At 39.0% G+C, this 22,591-nt stretch overlaps 1 protein-coding gene across 1 annotated transcript; it reads left to right on the forward strand.

Moving 5' to 3' along the window:
• The first annotated feature begins 395 nt into the window (after positions 1-395).
• CPLX3 (complexin 3) lies at positions 396-22,376 on the forward strand. Its single transcript, XM_075208236.1, has 3 exons — positions 396-1,062; positions 20,169-20,256; positions 20,829-22,376. Exons 1-3 carry the CDS (start codon positions 899-901, stop codon positions 21,051-21,053), a joined length of 477 nt encoding a protein of 158 aa, XP_075064337.1. The 5' UTR covers positions 396-898; the 3' UTR covers positions 21,054-22,376.
• The last annotated feature ends 215 nt before the right edge of the window (positions 22,377-22,591 follow it).

The raw sequence follows: 22,591 nt of genomic DNA on the forward strand, positions 1-22,591 counted from the left end.
GTATCATCATCTCGAGGTTCTCGCTATATTTCACTGTAATACCCCGGCAGTGACAGCGTTATCATAGGTGCGAAGGTAACTCATTTAGGGTATCTCACCTCTACATCACACTGGAGGCATTAACCTCTTCGTTGACAGGAGGGGAGCAGCCAGGGACATTTAGCAGGTGGACCGTGTGGCTGTGTGACTATATACGTGTAAACAAGTTATTCTAAAGATAGCCTAAGAGGGGGTTTGGGAGGCAGAGAATAATAGGATTTGAAGAGTTCGAAGCTAATGGGAATAGATGTGTGTGTTATTTCCTAAACGTGGGATCGCCCAGCTGAGCTATGTGAACAGATTGGAAGGGCTAAGTGACTTTACTAGAGCCAATGGCTGTGATGCTGTAAGCCAGACTGAACAGAAGGGGCTGATTGTGTTTTGAGTTCCTGTGCTAGCAGTGACTCGGGACTGGGGAGTCTATCTCCCTCCCCCCCTCTCCCCAAAGTCTCAGAAGACAAGGGATAGCTTAGGTTTGGGCGCTGTTCAGTACGGTGGTGCTGAATCAAAGACCAAGCAGTGAATCTGCTGAAACGTCAAACACTACAGTTGGGAGACCTCTTGGAATATCCTCACTTGTAGGATTATCTGCTGGATTTAACGATCTTGACACAGCATGTATGAGAAAATTCATTCAACTCATTAAACTGGGCATCAGTGTCAACCTGCATATTACTCACGGTGCATTTGCAGCAGTCTTGTAGGGATTGTGATCTCTCTGACGAAGTGAATTGAAAGTGATTGCCGTCCGTCATATTATACAATTATTTAAGAGCAGATCTTTATCTCATTCATAAGTCTAACTCTGTCCAGAAAACTCACTGACGTTTGAAACCAAGCGCCTGTGTGCTCAACGATCATGGCTTTTATGGTGAAGACTATGGTTGGGGGTCAACTGAAGAACCTCACAGGAGGTCTGGGGGGCCGAGAAGAGAAGGGGGAAGGAGAGAAATCAGCAGCTGAAGCCCAAGGAATGACAAGAGAAGAATATGAAGAGTATCAGAAGCAACTTCTAGAAGAGAAGTAAGTGTTTCTTGTTTGAGATATTTCAGCAGTAGTGAAAGCTTAATGGAACCAGCAAAATTTGTAAATATCCAGGAAGCGGTGGATTCTTGTTTGAACATATACCTGGCATGAGCCTATATCTGAAGATTTAAAATGCGAACTGGAGGGGTCAGTAGAAACAATACAATGGGGTTATTTACAAGACAGAAACTTCGAAACATTGTCAGTCAAGTTACAGGTTGATTAACCCTGTTCCACTTAAAATGACTGTATGTGTGTTTGTGTATCTATAGATAGATAGATAGATAGATAGATAGATAGATAGATTGTGTGTGTGCTTTTAGTGACAAGCTCATTGCCAGTACATCCTTCTGATAAAAAAAAGTGATTCTTAAAGTAAATTGAAGCACCCTGACATTTTCTCAGTTCTATTTTATATACAGAATGGTATACATTAAGTGGTACATTAGACCATGTTAATCAGTGGGGTTGTCATTTCAATAAGTTTCAGACTGCTACAGTCTTTGTGCAGAGTAGAATACTAATTGTAAACATACTGTACTCTGTTTATATAGGGAATGGATAAAGTAAACATAGGACCCAGAGAACCCCCCCATACAAAAAAAAAAAAGCAAACAAAAAAACTACTATTCCTGTGGTGCTCTGTGATAGCATCACTTTATTCCTGTGTATCCCTAAGCCTGTATGGTCAATACAGTCTGTTTGGAAAGTGCTACAAGCCTGTATGGTAAATACAGCCAAAACAGAACACCTCAGCAAACCACTGATTGTAGTAACAGCTATTAGTGCACCCCATTCATTGCAGTATTGCCATACATAATTACCTAAAGTCATGTGAGATATAACATTAACAACACATTAGTGTATTTGTTATGATGTACTAATTATTATATTGTTTGGAGCCCAGTAATACACTGAGCTATAGTAGTAAGCAGAATATTCTAATAATATACAGTGAAACATTAATATCAGGCATTTAAAAAGATCCATGTTATTGCTCAACATAGTATTTTAATGAAGAGTCTACATATAGAATGCTGAGGCACATATAAACACACCTGCAGATATACACACCAGAGCAGAACAAAACAATGGCACAGATTAAATAATCATTTATCACACAGGACAGAAATCACTCATTATTGTGTTGAAAAATATTGTTTATCTACCATTGACTATTAAGAAAAATTAAGAACAAGCTAAGTTTATTGATACACCTATTAATACAACAAAGCCAGATGCTGATCCATAAGAATATGTCCAAACATTGTTTCTATCATGCACCAGGTTACATGGTTCAGCTTTCTTGTTCTCCCCCTTGTTGCACACCCTGCAGACCTTATACTGAGAGAGTGGTCGTGCCTGGCCCTGGTTAGCTGGATTGCTTTTGCCTCCTACCAGTGTAAAGGATTTTAAACTCAGCCTAGTGTGGTTCACATTGGGGCACTTGTCCACAAAATAGAGCAGATTAAATTTAATAGATCTTTCAGGTTAAACCGCCAACTAACTATATTTATACTGTGAGTGTAAAGCAATACATTGAAATTTGCAATTTATTTAATAATTAAAATTAGTTAAATACATCAATATAAATACATCAATAATTGTTTTTCTAATGTTCTTCTTGTAAGTTTCATTTGGTATTTGCCTCACTTGAGGTTTTGTTTTTATTACCTCTGGATTTACATAACAAAATATGGGTCAGCTCAAGTGTTAAACTGGAGACCACAGCAAGAGCTAAGTTTTGTGATGTATGCGCATTTTTGTGTTAATATACTCATTTGTATGGCAGTAGCATGAAGTTTGCAAGTCAGGCGGGGATGTCTGCAGGGGTACGGTGGGTCCTGGTGGGAGGGGCTAGATATATTAGGGGTGTTGATGACTCTATTGACCACTTACAAGACATAGGCTAATTCTAAATATCATTATTTTATGATATATATTATATTATGTAACAGTATTGGTGGTATGGCAAGAAAATAGTGTGCACATCCCACTCAACTGTCCATCATATACAGCCCAATGTCCAGTACATGGCCAGCATAGCAGCTCTCGTGTACCACTGTATTGCCAGCATATAGCCTCATCATCCCACCATATAGACTGATCTTGCCTATGTAAAGATTTATCATGGCTCTATAACGCTCCATTCTCAGATTACTCACCTTTATGTCCGCATGATTCTGCTGGGGAGAAAAATTAAAAAACATTAACTTTTTATTTTTGTAACAATGTCATGTATTTAAGAGCAAAGAATACAAAAAGTAAAAATATAGTTTCTCACAATAGTAGTCATTTAAATATTGATGCCGTTAAAGGAGTTAATGTATGTAATGCAAATTGGGATTTCTCCCGACTTGCACTGTATGGATTAATGTTACTTAATCCAGTACATTTTCGTTTTATTGTCACAAGCCATAATTGTCCCTAAACATAATCCTCCCATCTGCCAGGAACAACCCCTCCACAGTGTGTGCACTGAACTGACTGAAGGATTAGGTGGATAGGATAGACCGTGAGATCAGATATGTACCTTCATATATCAGGATAAGTGGGGACATTGCCAGAGGAGCTAGCAATGCAAAACACAGATAAGATGCTGTATAACAGCAGTAACACATAGAGATCAGATGTGACAAACGACGAGAAGCATATTAAGTTACAGACACGGTGACAATGAGTGATATACAGATAAAATGAGAATTAGAGAAAACCTCGCAAAACAATTTAGTGAAGATGTAAGAATATAGAACATGGTTTGATATCACAATATGTAAAGACCGTAACAAAGATACACTATCACAATATGGAAAGACTGTAACAAAGATACACTATCACAATATGGAAAGACCCTAACAAAGATACACTATCACAATATGGAAAAAAGACTGTAACAAAGATACACTATCACAATATGGAAAGACCCTAACAAAGATACACTATCACAATATGGAAAGACCGTAACAAAGATACACTATCACAATATGGAAAGACTGTAACAAAGATACACTATCACAATATGGAAAGACCCTAACAAAGATACACTATCACAATATGGAAAGACCCTAACAAGATACACTATCACAATATGGAAAAACCATAACAAAGATACACTATCACAATATGGAAAGACCCTAACAAAGATACACTATCACAATATGGAAAGACCCTAACAAAGATACACTATCACAATATGGAAAGACCCTAACAAAGATACACTATCACAATATGGAAAGACCCTAACAAAGATACACTATCACAATATGGAAAGACCCTAACAAAGATACACTATCACAATATGGAAAGACCCTAACAAAGATACACTATCACAATAAGAAAAGCTACACTGGATTTATTTTCTACATTTATATATTTTTGAATCCCCTTTAAATGGAATATGTATGAGATATGCGATTAACTATTAAGTATTAAGCTACTTTTTAGTTTTTCATTTTAGATCTATTTTGTTGATGTATTCTAGTTGGTAAAAGCAGAGGTTTGCTACAGAAAACATTATGCTGCAATTCTTAATGGAGTGTTCGCCATCTAATATATTGAAGTTTCTCTGTGGAATACATTTTATTTCCTTATCCATAAATAGTAACATTGGCAGCACCTGACCAAACACAGTAAAATGAAGTTTAAGTATGTGCTATACTATTGGGTACATTATTAAATTGTACACAAACCTGGATTTGCTGTTATTAAGTTACATATAAGAATACTATGTGATAGGCACTCCTGCTTCTAGTAGCTGATAGAGGTGGGGCAGCTTGTGGCCAACTGCAACCATGGTTTAGACCAGTTGTAAGCAACATGTGCGGTCCCCTTATATGTAGAAGACCTCATTATGACATGTGTAATACGTTCTATTGAAAATCATCTGTTTTAAATCTCATAATAACTGGTAAACTGAGACTTGGGGTCCCAGCCGAAAAAGATTGAACATCACTGTGATTGGCGGTAGGAAAGGCAGCTCTACAAAGGAGTGAGGCAGGGCTAGCTCAGAGGTTAGGATTGGTTAGTTTAGGGGTAGGCAGCGATGACATAACTAAACATTTCTGGAGCCCAGAGCAACATTCTTTTTCAAAGCCACTCACTAGCAATGCTCAATCACTATTATGCTACGTAACCACTAACAAAATCTGCTCAATAGCTGAAACACACTAATTACATTGTTGCCAATGTGACACAAGTGAATGAGCTATTTATACATTCCATCCTTTAACAGTTGCTTAATCTGATTGCAGGTAAACTGAGGGGGGTATCAAACGCTTTACTGCTGAACTGCTGAACTCATAGTCACATGGACTGTTATGACTTTAGTTACATGGTTGCCTTCAAAAGCATGGGGATGTCCTAGGTACCAAACAAGCACAGGTCATGCAATTACATCCTGTATGGAGGATCTGAGTGAGGTTTATGACCACTACCCTTGGACTTTTTCACATCTTCCTGTGTATTTATATGAAACTCATCATAGGTAATTACAGAAAAATGCAAAAAGTCCCCCTGGGCAAGCTGACATTAGGAAGGATGCCAGGAGTCATCAGATGCCAAACTGAACTTAGCCAATCTGAGAAAAGAAATATGCACAATATAACAAATAACCAACTGGGCCTCCAGTGTCTCTTACCAGTCATCGTCATCCAGGGTCCCAACATTGCTCTTTCATTTAATCTTGATTGTTTCTGTAAATACATAGACATATATAGAACAGGGAATTCCGCAAATTGTCGAAAATCTGTAGGAAAATGGGTGTAGGTGGCATGATGGAAGTGCAAGTAATTTTAGGGACACCTAATAGTCTTGATTTGCTGAAATTACATAAAAGTACTGTATAACTGTGAAAAAGAGAGAGCAATGAACTGCGTCAATAACACCTATATCACATAGTAAACTATGCTTTTATGATTCACCATTCGTGAACGGTGGAGTATAAACATTGAGAACCAAGAAATTCAGAAAAAATTAAACACTGTTTGATAAAAATAACAATAACATAGATTCTAAATTAAAAACAAGACAACTAAATAAGTCTAAATTAGTAACATCATAACCATTACCAATAATTATAGGAGATTTAAACACTCTTATCCAACCAAAATGGTGTACTTAACTGAGTATCACAGTTAGTAGTTTGGCTACTTCAAGAAGTCTTTAGGAATCCGTCTCTATATATATTTCCTATATGTGACTATATATTGTGAATAACGAAGAGACTATTATTGACATTCAAGAGACGGATTCCTAAAGACTTCTTGAAGTAGCCAAACTACTAACTGTGATACTCAGTTAACTACACCATTTTGGTTGGATAAGAGGTTTTAAGTCTCCTTGAATAATTATTGGCAATGGTTATGATGTTGCTAATTTAGACTTATTTAGTAATATTTGTCTAGTTTTTAATTTGGAATCTATGTTATTGTAATTTTTTTCAATCTGTGTTTATTTTACTGAATTCCTTGGTTTTATATCTTTATACTACACCATTCACTAATGGTGAATCATAATAACATAGTTTACTATGTGATATAGGTGTCATTTGCGCAGTTGATTGCTATCTCTTTTTTATATGGTATCTATAGTGGAGGATTGCCACTTCCTCCTATGAACCGCTGCATTTGGGACCTTTTTGAATTCATTATTTAATTTATTATTATTATTTGCACAGCATCTTTATTCACTCTTAGCGCCAGAGACGCCAGAGTGTGTGTTTTGAAACTGTATAATTGGGACACAGATAACTTGACGACACTATACAGCGTCTACTCCCATTTATCTTTGGGAGGAGATTACACACCATATATGTATGTATGGATCCATTCCCCCATTTACAGGGCCCTGTTACAAATATGTAAGACTTGAGTGATTAAGCAGTTATTAAGGAGGACGCCTGTGTAGCCAGTAAGACATGTAAAGAGCAGAGTCAGCCTACCTGTAATCTAGGGCTTGTACCATCAACGTCTTTACCTCCTCTCTTACCCAGAGTACAAGATAAGTCAAATGGCTCCCAGATAATTCAAGAATACATCTGACAGCACTATTCTTGCTTCCAACCATGTGGGTTCTGTGACACCCTCAGGTTTAACTAGGATATCTAACTATTCCAAATAAAGCACTCAGGGATACTGTATTTTCCTTATCAACTCCATGGCAGCGCGTATGAATGGGTTAACTCCCTTGTCAGCTGATAGAGACAGGAAAAATAAACACCCCAGAAGGCATACTCCACCTTCCCCTGCTATCTTTCACTGTCTCTCAGCTAAGTAAGCAGTGTGTAAGTATAGTGTAGTAGTTTGTCTTTTTTCTCTAATGTGGGCTTACCTTTTTCCAGTGGTTCGGGAGGGTCCCCCACACCTTTGGGAGTGTAGGCAGGTGCAGAGTTGGCTCCTAGGGACACTAGCTGCTACAATGGTGTAGCACATGCGGGGCCTGACTTCTGGGCCTTCTTCTTGGGTGTATGGCCTCACTTTTGGTACAGAAATCATAGTCTAGCTTGGAGCCTAAAACAGAAAGGGGAACCATCGGAACTGTTTGCTGTTCTGGTTGTGGAATATTCTGCTGTTATGGAGTTTTAGCCCTCCCCCAAAATGCTGAGGAGCACCCATTCCAGATAAGCCCCTCACTTAGGGCTGCTTTCTACATTTTTATTATTAGCTAGACAGTTTGTTAGTTCTTCCTTCTCAGTACTATTCCAGAGTCTGTTAAAGGAAAGAGAAGCAGCAAGTCACAAGCACCACATGCAACAAACCTTTGTCTGAGATTTCAGCTCAGAAGGCATATTAATAGAACCACATGGTTGCTAATACGCCAGCTTCTTCCTCTCCAAGATTCCCTTCAAGGATCATAACTGTAAAGGGAGTGTACCAAGTGCACAGGTTTAATAAGGGGCTCATTATTAAGGAATAGATAGATGTCAGCCTAATCAAAAGAGACTTGATCTCATGTATCCTTTTCATGGTAAATGGGTTTCCAGTGGAGTTTGGTGCCTAAAAAGGATGCTGCTGTGGCCAGTCATTCAGCGAGGACCCCTATTCCATTAGAGGATGGAAACCAGTTGAAAGAGCCTCTGGACAGGAAAATGGGAAGCTGTTTCAAGAAACTTCATATTTCCTTGATTAACATGTTAAAGTCTGTTGTGGCTCCGGCATCAATGACTAGGGCACTCAGAGTGTAGGACGATACCCCACATAAGGACATAAAAGAGGAAATTAGCAGAATCTACTCAAAAGCATTTATGTCATGAGAAAAGGGCTTGATTTCCTATGTGAAACTTCCCTAAGTATGATTACCCTTTCGGCCAGAAGCATAGTTTCATCTAGAGAGTGTCCTGGCTGCATCCTTGGATGGCAGATTCACAATCAAATAATCATTTGGTCGCGCTTCCTTTTGAAAGAACTTTTCTCTTCGGGGAGGATAAACTTGATCCAATGATTAAAAAGATTACCAGGTGGAAGACTTATGATTTACCTCGAGACCAGAGAAGAAGAGTTTTCCCTTTCGCCTCTTCTCAATAGCACTTCAAGAAAGCACAGAGTTATTGGAAAGAGTATGATGCCAGTACTTCTAGATAAGCTTCCAGTCCTTTCAGTCAAAGCCCCACTGAATGACTCCTGGATTACTGGCACGTTCTACAGGGAATTATGCATGGGTTTAGACACTCACTACTAAAGATAATTTGAAACCATTGAAGACCATTCTCCACGCAATGAAGAAATAAGACTTCCTAACTTAATAATAAATCTACAGGATGCTTATCTTCAATTCAGTCTATATCACCAAGGACTTTAATCAAGGTGCTAGTAGTTTGTATGGCTACTCTCAAGAAAAGACCTGTTCTCTGGGTCCAATGGGAATGGTGGTGTATGAGGATCCTTCAGCTGGGTCTGTGCACATGACTATAGAGCAAAAAGCAGCTGCAAACAAACAATCTTTGCTGCCTGAATATAAGCATAAACATACACTCTAACATATCTTGAAGCTTCCAGTGCCATTGCCAGGGCTGTTTACTGCTAAAGCCAGGGGACGACAAGCATGGCATCCCCTTGCAAAAGCAGCAACCACTCTCAGGCTGTGCCAGGCTAGGCTGGTCACATTATAATTGGCAGCACAGAAAGGTGGCCCATGGGGACAAAAAATTTAACTTTATTCCCTTTTTGTGTGCAACATCTCCTGAATTATTACACAGGGTAAGTGTTCTTACAATCCAAGCCTTAGATTAAACCTACTGATTATTGGACCTAAGCATCTACCCATAGATCTTCTGAATACTGCACTTGTTTATTATGTACCTGTATAGTACAGTGACAAGGAAATGTATGTGGAGGGAGGATTCAGTGGTTAACTGCTGAAGTGATAGCGGTCACAACCAAAACAGGACCTACGTTCCTGCTCCACATGGACATTATCACTGGCCATGTGCTCCTTACTGGACACGTCAACTACATTAAAGGTATAAAACATACACCTAATGAGTCATGTAAATCTGGACATATATGAATTACACATGGCTGTACTATGACTAATTTGGTAACTTTACTTAAACATTACATACAGTGAACAGCGGGAGGGAGGGAGTTTACTATTTTTTTTGTAGCTCACCACGAGGGATCTGTTTCAGACCCCACTTAGTCCCATTTTTGAGCATCCTCTCTTAGGGCCTGATTCATCAAGTCACGTATTTGCCAGTTTTGAGCGTATCATCCAAAAATCACTCTGCACCTGCCCTAAACCAGAAGATAATCCCGTGAATGCAGCCCTGTCCAATATGTGTTAGTATGCAAAGGACACTTACTACAGCCTACGATTTTGAGGAGTGAACAGGGCAGGGAAGGGGCTTTTTGCTATAGTGAATTTACAGTAAGGGTGTGCCAAACTCAAGCTCACGCAGCCACGTCCGAATCAAGCTCTGAACATCTCAAAGTTACTTGTTTTTCTACCATATCTCTTCCTTTGGCTAAAGGGCTAGTCTAAGTCCTGAGCAGTAGTATTGTCTTGTGTGCATGCTATAACATGTGTTTGCAATCATGAGCAACTGCAAAAATTGATTTTTTTGTTCAGTAGACATTAACACCATTCTAACAAATGTATTTCATGGGGCAAAAAGAAAAAACAACTCTCTTTTTGTTTAAACTGTTTTATCATTAATGCCTTTATTATTAACAGGTGACATTGATTCAAATCTATTTTTGTTTTCCTGTGCGTTCTTTTGCAAATTTATAATCCACGTAGGTATTGGATGTATCCTCCAGGGTCTTGTGTAGTAGAGCACAGCAGACCTGCCCCTGATTTCAAAAACACACGTGTCTTGAGGTCCGTGCCTTTGTGAATTTGCAAAGCCTAAATATGTGCAGGTTGCGCTCAGAATACATACCTTGATGAATCAGGACCTTACTGTTTACCAGGTTTTTACTGTAAACAAAATTAAAATGAGATCACTCAAGGACAGGGGCAAATCATAGCATGAAAGTTCTGTAGCACAGCCCTAAATAATTAAATTCATCATAGATAAGGCTAATGATAATGGTGATAGTCAGCATATCGATACTGACTACCCCGAGGAGACTTACCCCCCGACATCAGGATCACGAAGGGGCTGCTTCCCGACCTTCACCGGTGACGACTCATCCAATGACCGACTTCAGCCAATGACGATGAAGTAAGAAGGCGGCTGCACTTGATGACGTCATTGAGCACGCCGACGAGATTATCGCTGTTGTTAAGGGCGTCTTGTAAGTATGCAGCCATGTACAATGTAGAAGCCTTTGTAAACTACATTGTACATGGTTGCATACTTACATGACCCCCTTAACAACAGCGATAATCTCGTCAGTGCGGTCAATGACGTCATCAAGTGCAGCCGCCTTCTTACTTCATCGTCATTGGCTGTTGGTGTGAAGAGGAGTCGTCATTGGTTAAGGTCGGGAAGCAGCCCTTCGGAATCCTCAGGTCAGGGTAAGTCTTGTCGGGGTTCTCGGCATCGATATGCTAACATAAGTGGTCTAAAACAATGCCATCATTTCTCAGAGGGGAGACTCTCTTAATTTACTTCTTACAGGAAAATAATTGGATCACTTTCATGGAAACACATTTAAACTTTACCAAAATTGAGATATCAGTAATGAACTGTTTTTGCTACTGTTTTTGAGACATATCACAGTAACATCACTGTTGTCAATATATAATTGTCTCTGGAAATCTTTTCCCGATAGTGGTGTCTGTGTTATCAATGTTATCAACGCATCAATTCTGTATTGTAACGGTTTTCAAAGCGCTAAACAGAACCAACCTTTTCAACTCATGCTTGTTTTATCAGTGCCAGACAATGAAGAACTATCATTGAGCAGCAGATGTTACAACCAAGGGTTAATGCTGAAGATTACGGTCAATAGTTTCAAGTCCTCAATGTTCATGAGTTAGCGCTTCATTTTCAGACATGTGCTCAGATCTGCAAGATCCATCTATGAGCAAGTCCAGAAAACAGGCACTCTGTAAGAGGACAGGCTATATACATTAGGGCATGTGCTTCATGCATACAATTCAGGGGCACACAAGGGGGGGGGTTTCTGGGTCTCCAGAAACCTTTCCCCTCCGCTAACGAAGTGCCCCACATAGCGGCACTGTACTATATAGCAGCCGCGGCGCTGTCAAAGAAGCGTCCGTGGCGGTACTGTATTGTATACAGCACTGCCGCGGACGCTTCTTTGACAGCGCCGCAGCTGCTGTATAGTACAGTGCTGCCGAAACGGAGCTACAGCAGCTCTCTCGCAAAGGTTTTTTGTTGTTTTTTTTGGGGTGAAAAAAAATCCTGCGTGCGGCTCTGCAATTGTCAGACCCAGGCATGAGCCTTCCAGGCAGCCACCCAAGGCCCTGAAAAGTCTGTGTTTTGTTTTTAAATCATTCCAGTGCCCATTATAGTGTATATTTATTTGTCATAGTAATCCATACATCACTATTTTGGAAAGCATGATCAGTGGATTCAATTTCACCTTCTAGTGAACACTGCTCAGATGTTATGCATCATGGGTAAATGTACAATCACCTGTAAGCACTTATCAGTATTATCATTGTAATGGACCACACAACTACGTACATCTAAAAAAAACATATGCAAGTATACATAGTGCTTGTACACATAGAGGGCTTCTTTGTGTCACTGTGATCTTATTGCAATAGAGATTATTGATCCATCTGGTAAACACTATAGACACGGCAGTGCATGCTGCATATATAGTCTAACCTCCATTCATAAAAAATGCTCTTCTGTATAGTGGGGCCATTCTCCATAGGAATCAATCATTCAAGTTCCATTTTAATTCAATGAGTGCTGAATAACACACTGAAGCTCAGCCATCCACAAAGTACTTTTGTACACATGTAATTCTATACTTTAGTCAGGTTGTAACTATCCTGTTCTTTTATATCTGACTTCACACTGCAAGAGAACAAGTCAGTTTCCACTTTAAATGACTGTAGCGTTTATGCTGGAAATGGATGTATTCTCAATTTTTACTTGAAATAATAATAGGCAAAGCAGTAGAGATAAACGACTGATATAATAATAGGCACAAAAGATAAAAGATATTTTGAGCAGTACACTACTGGAACACACATAACTGGCCGGAACATCTAGTTCCAGGTAAGAGAAGAGCAGTGAAATCATGTGCTGCAAGATAAAATGAGAGATTACAGAACAGAAGACATAGGAACAGAACAAAGTGTAGTAAAGCCAACATCTGTTGATAAGGGAATAAAATAAAATGCATGATTTGTTACTCTGTAGGTTGCATTCCGTTACATTGCACATCAGATAATGGTGAACAAATGCCCCAAATTGTGAGGCTGTCATCGGAGAGCATGATAAATAAGCTAAAAATAAAAGATTAAAATCTCTTTTGCCATGTGCGTAATCCTTCTCTTAACATTATTGCTTTTAGTAGTACTGCCTCCTAAGGAGCTTTTCGAAACATGCCTTGCACACATGGTGTATTATATTGCTAGAGTAAGGAAGATTGGGATTAAAGAATATAAACTGACAGGTTGGTAGAAAAATAATAGAATGCAATTATGATCTTTAACCCTTCCACACCTAGTAAAGGCATATGTTACTTTACTCTCTTGCAGTAGTACTTAGCATAACCTGGGAAATATGCAACCCCCTTTTAACTGATGCTCATTTACAAATGGCATTAATTATTGTTTCACAGTGTAAATTACATTAATGTACTTCAGGGACCATAGCAAACAAAGTAGTTTAAACACCTGGGGGGTATATTTACTAAACTGTGGGTTTGAAAGAGTGGAGATGTTGCCTATAACAACCAATCAGATTCTAGCTGTCATTTTGTAGAATGTATTAAATAAATAACTAGAATCTGATTGGTTGCTATAGGCAACATCTCCACTTTTTCAAACCTGCAGTTTAGTAAATATACCCCCTGGTGTACAACCAATGGCAGGGCAGCAACAGTGCATGGCTGGGCCCCATAGCAAAATTTGGGTAAGGGCCAGGCGGTGCTATTGTTGTCTCCCAAGCCCTGGGAGGCAAGAATGGCACCACCTGCTCTCAACAGAGCACAGTAGGTGGTCTTTTCTGAGCCTGTGCTCAGAGCAGTGGGAGTCCTCAGAGGGGGGCAGGGACATCCAGGGCCGTAACTAGGGCTGTGCAACAGGGGCGACCGCCCAGGGCGCAACGCTGAAGGGGGGCGCAATTTAGGATTATTTTAGGTTCATTTGGTTAAAATTGAGGGCTAGGGGGGTGACATTTGTCTTTCTTTCCACAGGCGCTAGAATTCTAAGTTACGGCTCTGGGGACATCGGAAGGAGGGAGGCAAACTTTCATTGCTGGGCCTCCTCACCTCCAGACCTGCACTCCCTATTGTTAAGCCCCTGAATGAGGGTTCAGAGGTGGCATTTGGGTTCCAGGCTGGGGAGGGCTGGCAAATTTTAGCCCGGGTGGCAAGACCCAACTCAGTAGTCTAATTTACAGGGACAAAAAATGCAGGTGGCCCAGTGAGCCAGCCCAAGGTAGTCCACTATGGGACCGCCCTCCTTGCCCTTCTCATTAGGACATATGCATTGTAGAGTTACCCTATTTGCATATAAGCTGATAAATAGGCACCAAAATGAAATAAAACTCGTTTGCTGTTATCCTTCAACTGCCTCCAACCTCCAATCTGAACCTACAGCCAATCAGATTACAGTGCCTTGCCATTGGTGTGTAGTTTTATGTGTGGCCACCTTTACTGAATCTCTGCTCTTCAAGGCTGGCCAGTGCTCTCTTACACCTCCCTTAAAGACAAAAGTGATTAAGGAGTTGACATTACTGTCTGAGTCAGATAATGCAGGTTCAAAGACTAAAACATATTTGTGGGGGAGAGGGCGACACAAAAAAAAAGGAAAAAACTGTGATTTACAGATGCTGTCAAATGACATATACATTCCCAACTACCCGTACTAGGGTGACCAAACACATCCTTGTATTCAATAAGTGCCCTACAAACTTCAAATAAAAAATTACAGGTGTAAGTAAGAAGGTAGATCATGAACTGTAGTGATATATTTCTTTTAATGGCAGATAATAGCAGTCCAGTTAACAGAGGGGCCAGAACTGGATATAAAAAAAATATGGCTATTTAACAAATTGGAGAGAGCAAAGAATTGCACGGTCCAGGAGATCACCATTGGTTTTCACAAAACTCATGGACTTTTAGCACAATAGCTGCACCTCCTTCATACGTCATCAATATATTAAAACAAGACAAGAAAAAGTAGAAACATACAAGAATAGCATATATCATGATGTCATTTTTAGTAATAGGTCAGGGCATCAATGCTTATAATAAAAAGTGGCAGTAAACACATATAAGAATAGCCAATATTATGTCGACCTTAGTAACGGGGTCAGGGGATCAAAGCTTATATTAACGAGCAACAAAGAGTTACCAAGGAGTTTACCAGGAGTGTCATATCCTGACTGCCACTACCAAGCTATGAAGAAAAGCCACCTGTAAGCTGACCGACATCTCAAAACTTTGTTTTTAAGAAACATATACAGTATTTCAGTTCTTAAAAGAGAGAAAATTTCTATATATATATATATATATATATATATATATATATATATATATATATACACACACAAGTTAACCCGTGCATGATACTCATGCATTCTAGTCAAATCAAGCTACTTAAGGTCTTAAAAAGGTTCTTGTCATGCATTTGGACCTGGCCCAGGCCTCCTCAGGGAAAGAGTGCTAGTTCCCGACGCAAGCGGCATTTTTAATGTGTGTTCATGAGGTAAAATTACCTCACGAAAATGAGTTTGACCCCTCAACTCGTAAATTTAGCCTTTACTACCCCTCTCACGGGGGGAAGGGAAGGGGGGATGATGGAAGTTAACTGACTTGACTATTCTAATTTTTTTTGTCAAATAATGTCAGTATACCAAATTTCAGGTCAATTGGATGAGCCCTTTCTGAGAAAATAGTTTTTTACACACACACACACACACACACACACACTAACGCACGCCTCTACACATGTGTGTTCATGAGGTAAAATTACCTCACGAAAATGAGTTTGAGCCCTACCAAATTTCAGCCCTTTTTGAATTTTTTTCCCCACACACACTAAGAATTTAGTAGGTCAGTGTATAACTCTGCCCAGCAGGTGGCGCTGCAACTTGTTTTTTTTTCCACACACACACAGACGCCACTAAGCATTTATATAATATATATATATATATATATATATATATATATATATATATATATATATATATATATATACATATACACACACACACTATATGGACAAAAGTATTTGGCCACACCTGTTAATTATTGAATTGATGTTTCAATCAGATCCGTTGCCAAAAGTGTATAAAAGCAAGCACCTAGCTATGGGACGAATTCCAGAAATTTCCCCAATATACACAAAACATGTTTCTTTCGGATCAGTTCTATCCAGTGACAGCGTGCGCTCCACACAATGGAGCCAAAAAAAACGGAAGCTCAGCTTTTGGAACGTAGGCTTGCTTTCCAACATACAGGAACTCACAGGGAACCTATCGAGCAATCACTAGCCGGCGATGCACCGATACAGCTAGGACCAGGACTTAGTCCCCAGAGTGCCTGACAGACTGGGGTGACCCTATACGAACTGGAGATACCTCCATTCTAGACTATCCTCATTGTGCATATGAGTACATTTTGTGTATGCACGTATTGAACTTTTTATGGACTACATTTTGCATATCATTATTCCCACACACCACTGACAAATGGTGATGTAGATTTAAGACTATTTCTCTATATTGGAATAGGATTATTGGATTTAGATTATAAATGTAGAATCACCATTCATTTTAACCAAGATATTCTATGGATTTACCATTGCTCAAGATTATTGTATTTTGCTCTATTAAAGGGAACTTGTTTCACCTAACTGGATTTATTAGTGAGTTACACAGACCTTTTTAGGTTACTACCATACAATCAGTTTGATTGATTTGTCACATGCAAGGTGCCATGGGATAAGTTTTGTTCTTTCTATCCCTGCTAGATAGTCCACGGTCAACTGTGAGTGATATTATTAGAAAGTGGAAGTGTCGCAGAACAACGGCAACTCAGCCACGAAGCGGAAGACCACGTAAAAGAGCGGGGTCAAAGTCGCCAACGTTCTGCTGATTCCATAGCTGAAGAGTTCTGAACTACCACTAGCATTAATGTAAGCGCAAAAACTGTTTAGCGGGAACTTAATGGAATGGGATTCCATGGCTGAGCAGCTGCATGCAAGCCTCACATCGCCAAGACCAGTGCCAAGCGTCGGATGGAGTGGTGTAAAGCATACAGAACACTGGACTGTGGAGCAGTGGAAACGTGTTCTGTGGAGTGGCGAATCACTCTTCTCTGGCAGTCAAATGGGCAAGTCTGGGTTTGGCGGATGCCGGGAGAACGTTACCTGCCTGACCGCATTATGCCAACTGTGAAGTTTGGTGGATGAGGGATAATGGTATGGGACTGTTTTTCAGGGGTTTGGCTAGGCCCCCTTATCTACAGTAAAGGGCAATCATAATGCTTCAGCATACCAAGTCATTTTGGACAATGCTATACTTCCAACTTTGTGGCAACAGTGTGTGGGAGGCCCTTTTCTATTCCAACATGACTGTGCCCCAGTGCACAAAGGAAGGACTACAAAGACATGGTGAGATGAGATGAAGATGGAGAGAGAGAGAGAGAGAGAAGGGGGCCATTGTCAATCACTAATCATACATACAGTTGGGAAGCTAAAGAAGATTGGGATCTGAAAAGTATTTGCTTTTGCTAACTGATAAGGTAACAGGAAAGCTACATGTAAGATCATAATGGATAAATATCTACATATTGCAGCATTAGGATGTGCATCCAATGGGATAAATCTACTTAATGACTTCAAGAAGTTGGACATTCAGCAAAATATAAAAGCAGAACAAAAGAAAGTATTGTACAAATAAAGACACTCATACTGTAGCTGCAGTTCTTACAATGTGCACGGAGAAAAGAATGCAAAGAATAAATGGCGATGCTCAAACTCTATGGTAAAACTAGATGGAGTGGTATCATATGATAGTTTATGAAGCACAAGAAAGCTGTAATAATTGCGGATCTTACAGTATCCAGAACCTGATGTCTTCTGGGGTTCATCAGCACAACACCCTGAAATGTCTAAAGCCAATTTCCTCAGCAGTCACTGCACTTGTCAGATATTCCTTATCATATGGCCTAGATAAAATTAGCTGCTGTTGAGAATGTAGGTACAGCTGTGCTTACAAGTAAATAAGAACGAAAAGATAAGTCATTATTATCATATGAGAAGAATTATGTTGCCAATGAAATCATACAGCTACAAACATTCTGGATGAAGGAATCAAAAAAAGAAGAAATGTTAGTAGCGTTAGCTACAGCAATGTGACTTTATTAGAAAAAACAACCAACACACTTAAGTCTTGACGTTAGAAACACACTTTAAAATGTTGTAGACTACAGAACATCTTCAGGTGTTTAGCCCAGGAATACAGTCTGGGACTCTGCCAAGCATCAGATGACAAGGTGGTTTGCAGCCTATGATGTCTCCACCTTCTACAGCATGTGAAAGAATTTGGCTTACATGTGGAAACACACACTAAATTAAGAGAGAGCAGACAACTTTTCTCCATGCAGGCAATCATTCAGATTGCATAAGGTCATGGTGCAGAAACTGCTGGTAGTGGCAGCTCAGAAAGTTATGATGAGATGAAGTTTTATGATGTGGCATTGCTTTTATTCAGTGTTTAATTCTTTATCATTTACTTAACTCTGTTTCACAATATTGTTAATGGATTCTAAGAAACCGCGGTTCTTTTATTAACAAAAATTAAAATAGTAAAGTAAAAAAAAGTAGTACATTTCTAATTACTGTCTGAATAACTTTTACTTAAATTAAATAAATTTACTTCTACTATAACTATGATAATCTCACTAGAAAACTAAATTGAATACAATACACTTCATGTTCTCAAAGTAGCAAAGTCCATTTAGATCTGCAAAGGATAAAATAAATTGTGCATATATAATTATATAGTTTTCCCCAAAATATTTTTTTTCATGGCTTCAAAATTTCAGGCATTTTTCCATCACTGATCTGGACACAGCAATTTTCATCCATTTTTCTTTGCAACATTGACATTGGCTCAATTGGTGAACAGTAATTTTTATTATCATTCCACAGATTCTCAATGGGATTGAGGTCTGGGTTTCATATGGACTCTCTCGGACATTGATTATTTTTGTATTTAAGTTTCTCCAGTGTGGCTATTGCTGTATGCTTTGGGGGATTGTCCTGATGGAATATAAATCTTCTCTCACATCCTAGTTCTCTTGTAACCTGCAACAGGCGTCCCTTGGATACTTGTCTACTATATCTAGTTACATCCATTTCATTCCTCACTCTAGTTTTAGAGAAGCATGCCTATAGCATTAAGTGCCCACCATAATGCTTCATGGTATCAATAGTTTATGGGATGGTGCACAATGTTAGGCTTGCTCTATATAGCACCTGCTGTTAAGGCTTAAAAATGAAATCGGTTTTATCAGACTATAGAACTTAACTCCATTTAGTTTGCTTTGTGGAAAACTCAAAGGGACAGTTAATGTAAGATTTTTTTTGCCAGCCTCCCATAAAATACAGAATTGAGAAGTGCTCCTGAAAGTTCTTTGATCTTCATGATGACAATTTTGTTTGAAAATACATTATCCAACAGATAGGAGGTGTATTTATTTTTAAACAAGTTGGGACACTTTAATTGTAGGCAGGTAGACTTGAAGCAATTATTTATGGGACTGTTGAAGACAATTTTTTTTATCAGGGTTTAACTAGATGTAATTTAGCAAAAGAGGTGAATATTTAGATTTTGGGGCTTTTTTTGGAATCTGATATTGCAGAGTGTAAATTTGTTTTGATTCCATGATGCAAGAAAATAAAATGTGAAAATACCAAAGTGGGTCAATACTTTAATAGCCAATGTAATAGCCACAAGTATTCTTATGATAGGTTAGATACTATACCAAAGCAGTATAAATGCTTCTCCCACTCCACTACATCATCCATTATCAGGGGAATCAAACTGTTAGCATGAATTTCTATTTTCTAATATAAGTCACACGCTTTACAGTTATATCATGGACCAGTACCCTTATAATTTCAGTGTGAAAAGCAGAAAACAATTGGACACAGTGTGGTTTTGCAAAAATAAAGAGAAACAGTTAAAGAGAAGATTGCTTCAAGGCTAACAATCAGCACTTACATATGTAAAAGTCGTATGTACCAAATACATTCATTTACCTTATTATATAGCCAGTATCATTTACATTATAACAACATCTATAGTACTTTTTGATTTTAGTGCAAGAAATCTGCAGCATGTTAGGGTATATTTTAACTGATGATCAAATTAGTGATTTTCGTCTTATGAAGACTTGAATTGTTTAGCAGGATCAATTGTTAGGAGAGTAATGATTAGTTTCAGTGTGTTTATCTACCTTCACAAAGTGTATGATAGTAACATGATCTGGTTCATGCAGGATGGAGCGTGATGCTTTGTACACTCAACGCAAAGCTGAAAGAGCCACACTCCGGAGTCACTTCAGAGACAAGTACCGACTACCCAAGGTAAAGTCACGTTATTGTGGAGGGACAGTAACAGGAGACTTGGTACCAACATAGATATTTAGTACACTATATAGTTGTGGAAATATATGTTTGTTTCACAAATGTTTTTGCTCCATTAATGTGTTTCCGTTTTATATAGCTTGACATTCCCACTTTTCATCCTTAATAGGGTCGCCCTTGGGCAAATCCTACTACCACTACACTTCATTTGTCAATTCTGCTTTAGTTCAAAAGATTTGCAAATGAGTAAACAATTGGTCCAATATGAGAGAACATAGTGTGCCTATTACAAATGTGTTCCTACATGACAGAAAATGGTGCAAATCTGCTCTAAAATCATAGCAGCCAATCAGACAGCAGCTTTTATTATGCTGTATGCTACATCAAACAATAGCAATTATTGAATATTTATATATAAGAAAACAATTCCCGTTGCTACAGTAGCTTGGATGATGGAGGTAATTTAGGTGATGGGGCCTCATATGAGCCTCACGCACCTTGCTCTTCCCATTGCCAGGTTGACAGTCATTCCCATAGCTGTATGTGTAATATTTGTATGTCTCTCTCCGCAGAATGACACTGATGATGCACAAATCCAGTTAGCTGGTGGAGATGTGGACTTGCCGAAGGAGTTGGCAAAAATGATTGAAGAGGATAACGAAGAGGAAGAGGGAAGATCATCCGTCATTGGACAACTCGGCAACATCCAGAGTATTGACTTGGACTCAATTAAAGGAAAAGCCCAGTCTACTTTGGATGACCTGAAGCAGTCCGCTGAAAAATGTACACTTATGTGAAGCCCCAAACTATGTCAGTTTGCTGACAGGCAGTAGGGTAATTTGAACTTGCTGCCCAGCTCTGAGCTCTAGAAAGCCCAGCATTGGTTGCTTACCATAATATAGGTTTTGGAGACAATATGACACCCAGGTTCAACTCAAGTTTTACCAGCCTCTATATTACATGGGACAATTTAGTTCTTGAGCCTGAGATCACCAGAATTAAACAGCCAAAACCTCCAAAATAGAAGTTAGTTTTCTGATCTAAAATGATAACATTCCTGACCTTTAAAATCTCATCAGTGCAGTCTACACCGTATCTGTGTAAGACTTAAAAGATGATCACATTGAACATAAAAAATGTGTTGTGTTATGTATAAGCCCCTATATTGTTTTGAGTTAACACTTAAAGTGTCTCTATTTAGTGGTGAGATAAAATTCAATGTACAGCTTTTTGGTGTACCTGAACTGACCTTATTTGTGTGCACACTCTAGATATAATCATTAACTCAATTCCTGTTCTTCATTTTTAGCTGAGCCAAACATATAAAACATATAAATATTTAAAAATAAACAAATACCAAGGTCCAAAATGTAATGCAGTGTTCACGAGAAGTCTATCCAGAGGACGCAAGTCAAACAAGAGACGATATGAGGGTCAGTGTTAACATAACACCGTAGTGTGCTTAGATTGCTCAGTGTAAGTTGGACGCATCACATGTAACTATATTGTGAAATAAAAAGAAGGTATCCTGTGCTGTACAGTGTGGAAGGGAACATTGTAGACTAGGGAACATTAGACTTGCACTACATCTACTATTAAAGCTCTTGCAGTTACTATGCATGTAGGATGACAAGGTTACTCAGGTAGAAAAGCATAAAACATTTTTTTTGCAATAAGCATTAAATCTGAATCACGAAAAACTGATTATGTGTGATATATGCTGTGGTAGGATTAAATCTCATTAACGAGCTTGAGAAAAAGTGTAGAAAGGCGATCACTTGCTGAATAGTGGTACAGTATGGATGTCAGGTGTTTGTCCCCTTCCTGTGCTGTGTGGAAGTGGTATCAGACCATGTTCCCCTTTACACTAAGGCAACACATTCCATATATTATACAACAGACTATTATGTGTAAAGCATTTTTGGGGTATCAGAGGAGATGATTGAGACACAGTGACCCAGAGCAGCAATATATCACTCTCCTGTGTGCCTAGGCATTGCGTAGTGCGCTTGGTGTGTAGTTGGAAGTCTGTTTTGATTAGATTTGTAAGTGTTTGTAGTGGTAGTTTCTACTAGAAACCACATTTCTAACAACCTGTTATTAAAAGAACACTTTGGAAACTTGTGTGTTCTTGCATTTTTTTGTGCGCTGAAAGTGTGTGTGTATGACAATTATGATTTACAATTCACCGATGTGCTCTGTAAAAAGATGGTTCACATTTGGACAAACCTTACTCTTTTTGAGGTGCCCCAAAATCATAGCAAAGAGGGAAAAGTATCTCCTGCTCCTTGAAGCACTGCCACAGGGCTCTGCCGTTCACAATAGAGCTGAATGT

The sequence above is a fragment of the Mixophyes fleayi genome, chromosome 4 (genome assembly GCF_038048845.1).
Source record: "Mixophyes fleayi isolate aMixFle1 chromosome 4, aMixFle1.hap1, whole genome shotgun sequence".
NCBI lineage: Eukaryota > Metazoa > Chordata > Amphibia > Anura > Limnodynastidae > Mixophyes > Mixophyes fleayi.

Excerpts from the sequence above, each read along its gene's own strand:
- CPLX3 (XM_075208236.1), top strand. The coding sequence starts at position 899 with ATGGCTTTTATGGTGAAGACTATGGTTGGGGGTCAACTGAAGAACCTC. Across the intron at positions 1,063-20,168 it reads AAGCAACTTCTAGAAGAGAA|GATGGAGCGTGATGCTTTGT; the intron begins GTAAGTGTTTCT and ends TGGTTCATGCAG. Across the intron at positions 20,257-20,828 it reads ACAAGTACCGACTACCCAAG|AATGACACTGATGATGCACA; the intron begins GTAAAGTCACGT and ends CTCTCTCCGCAG.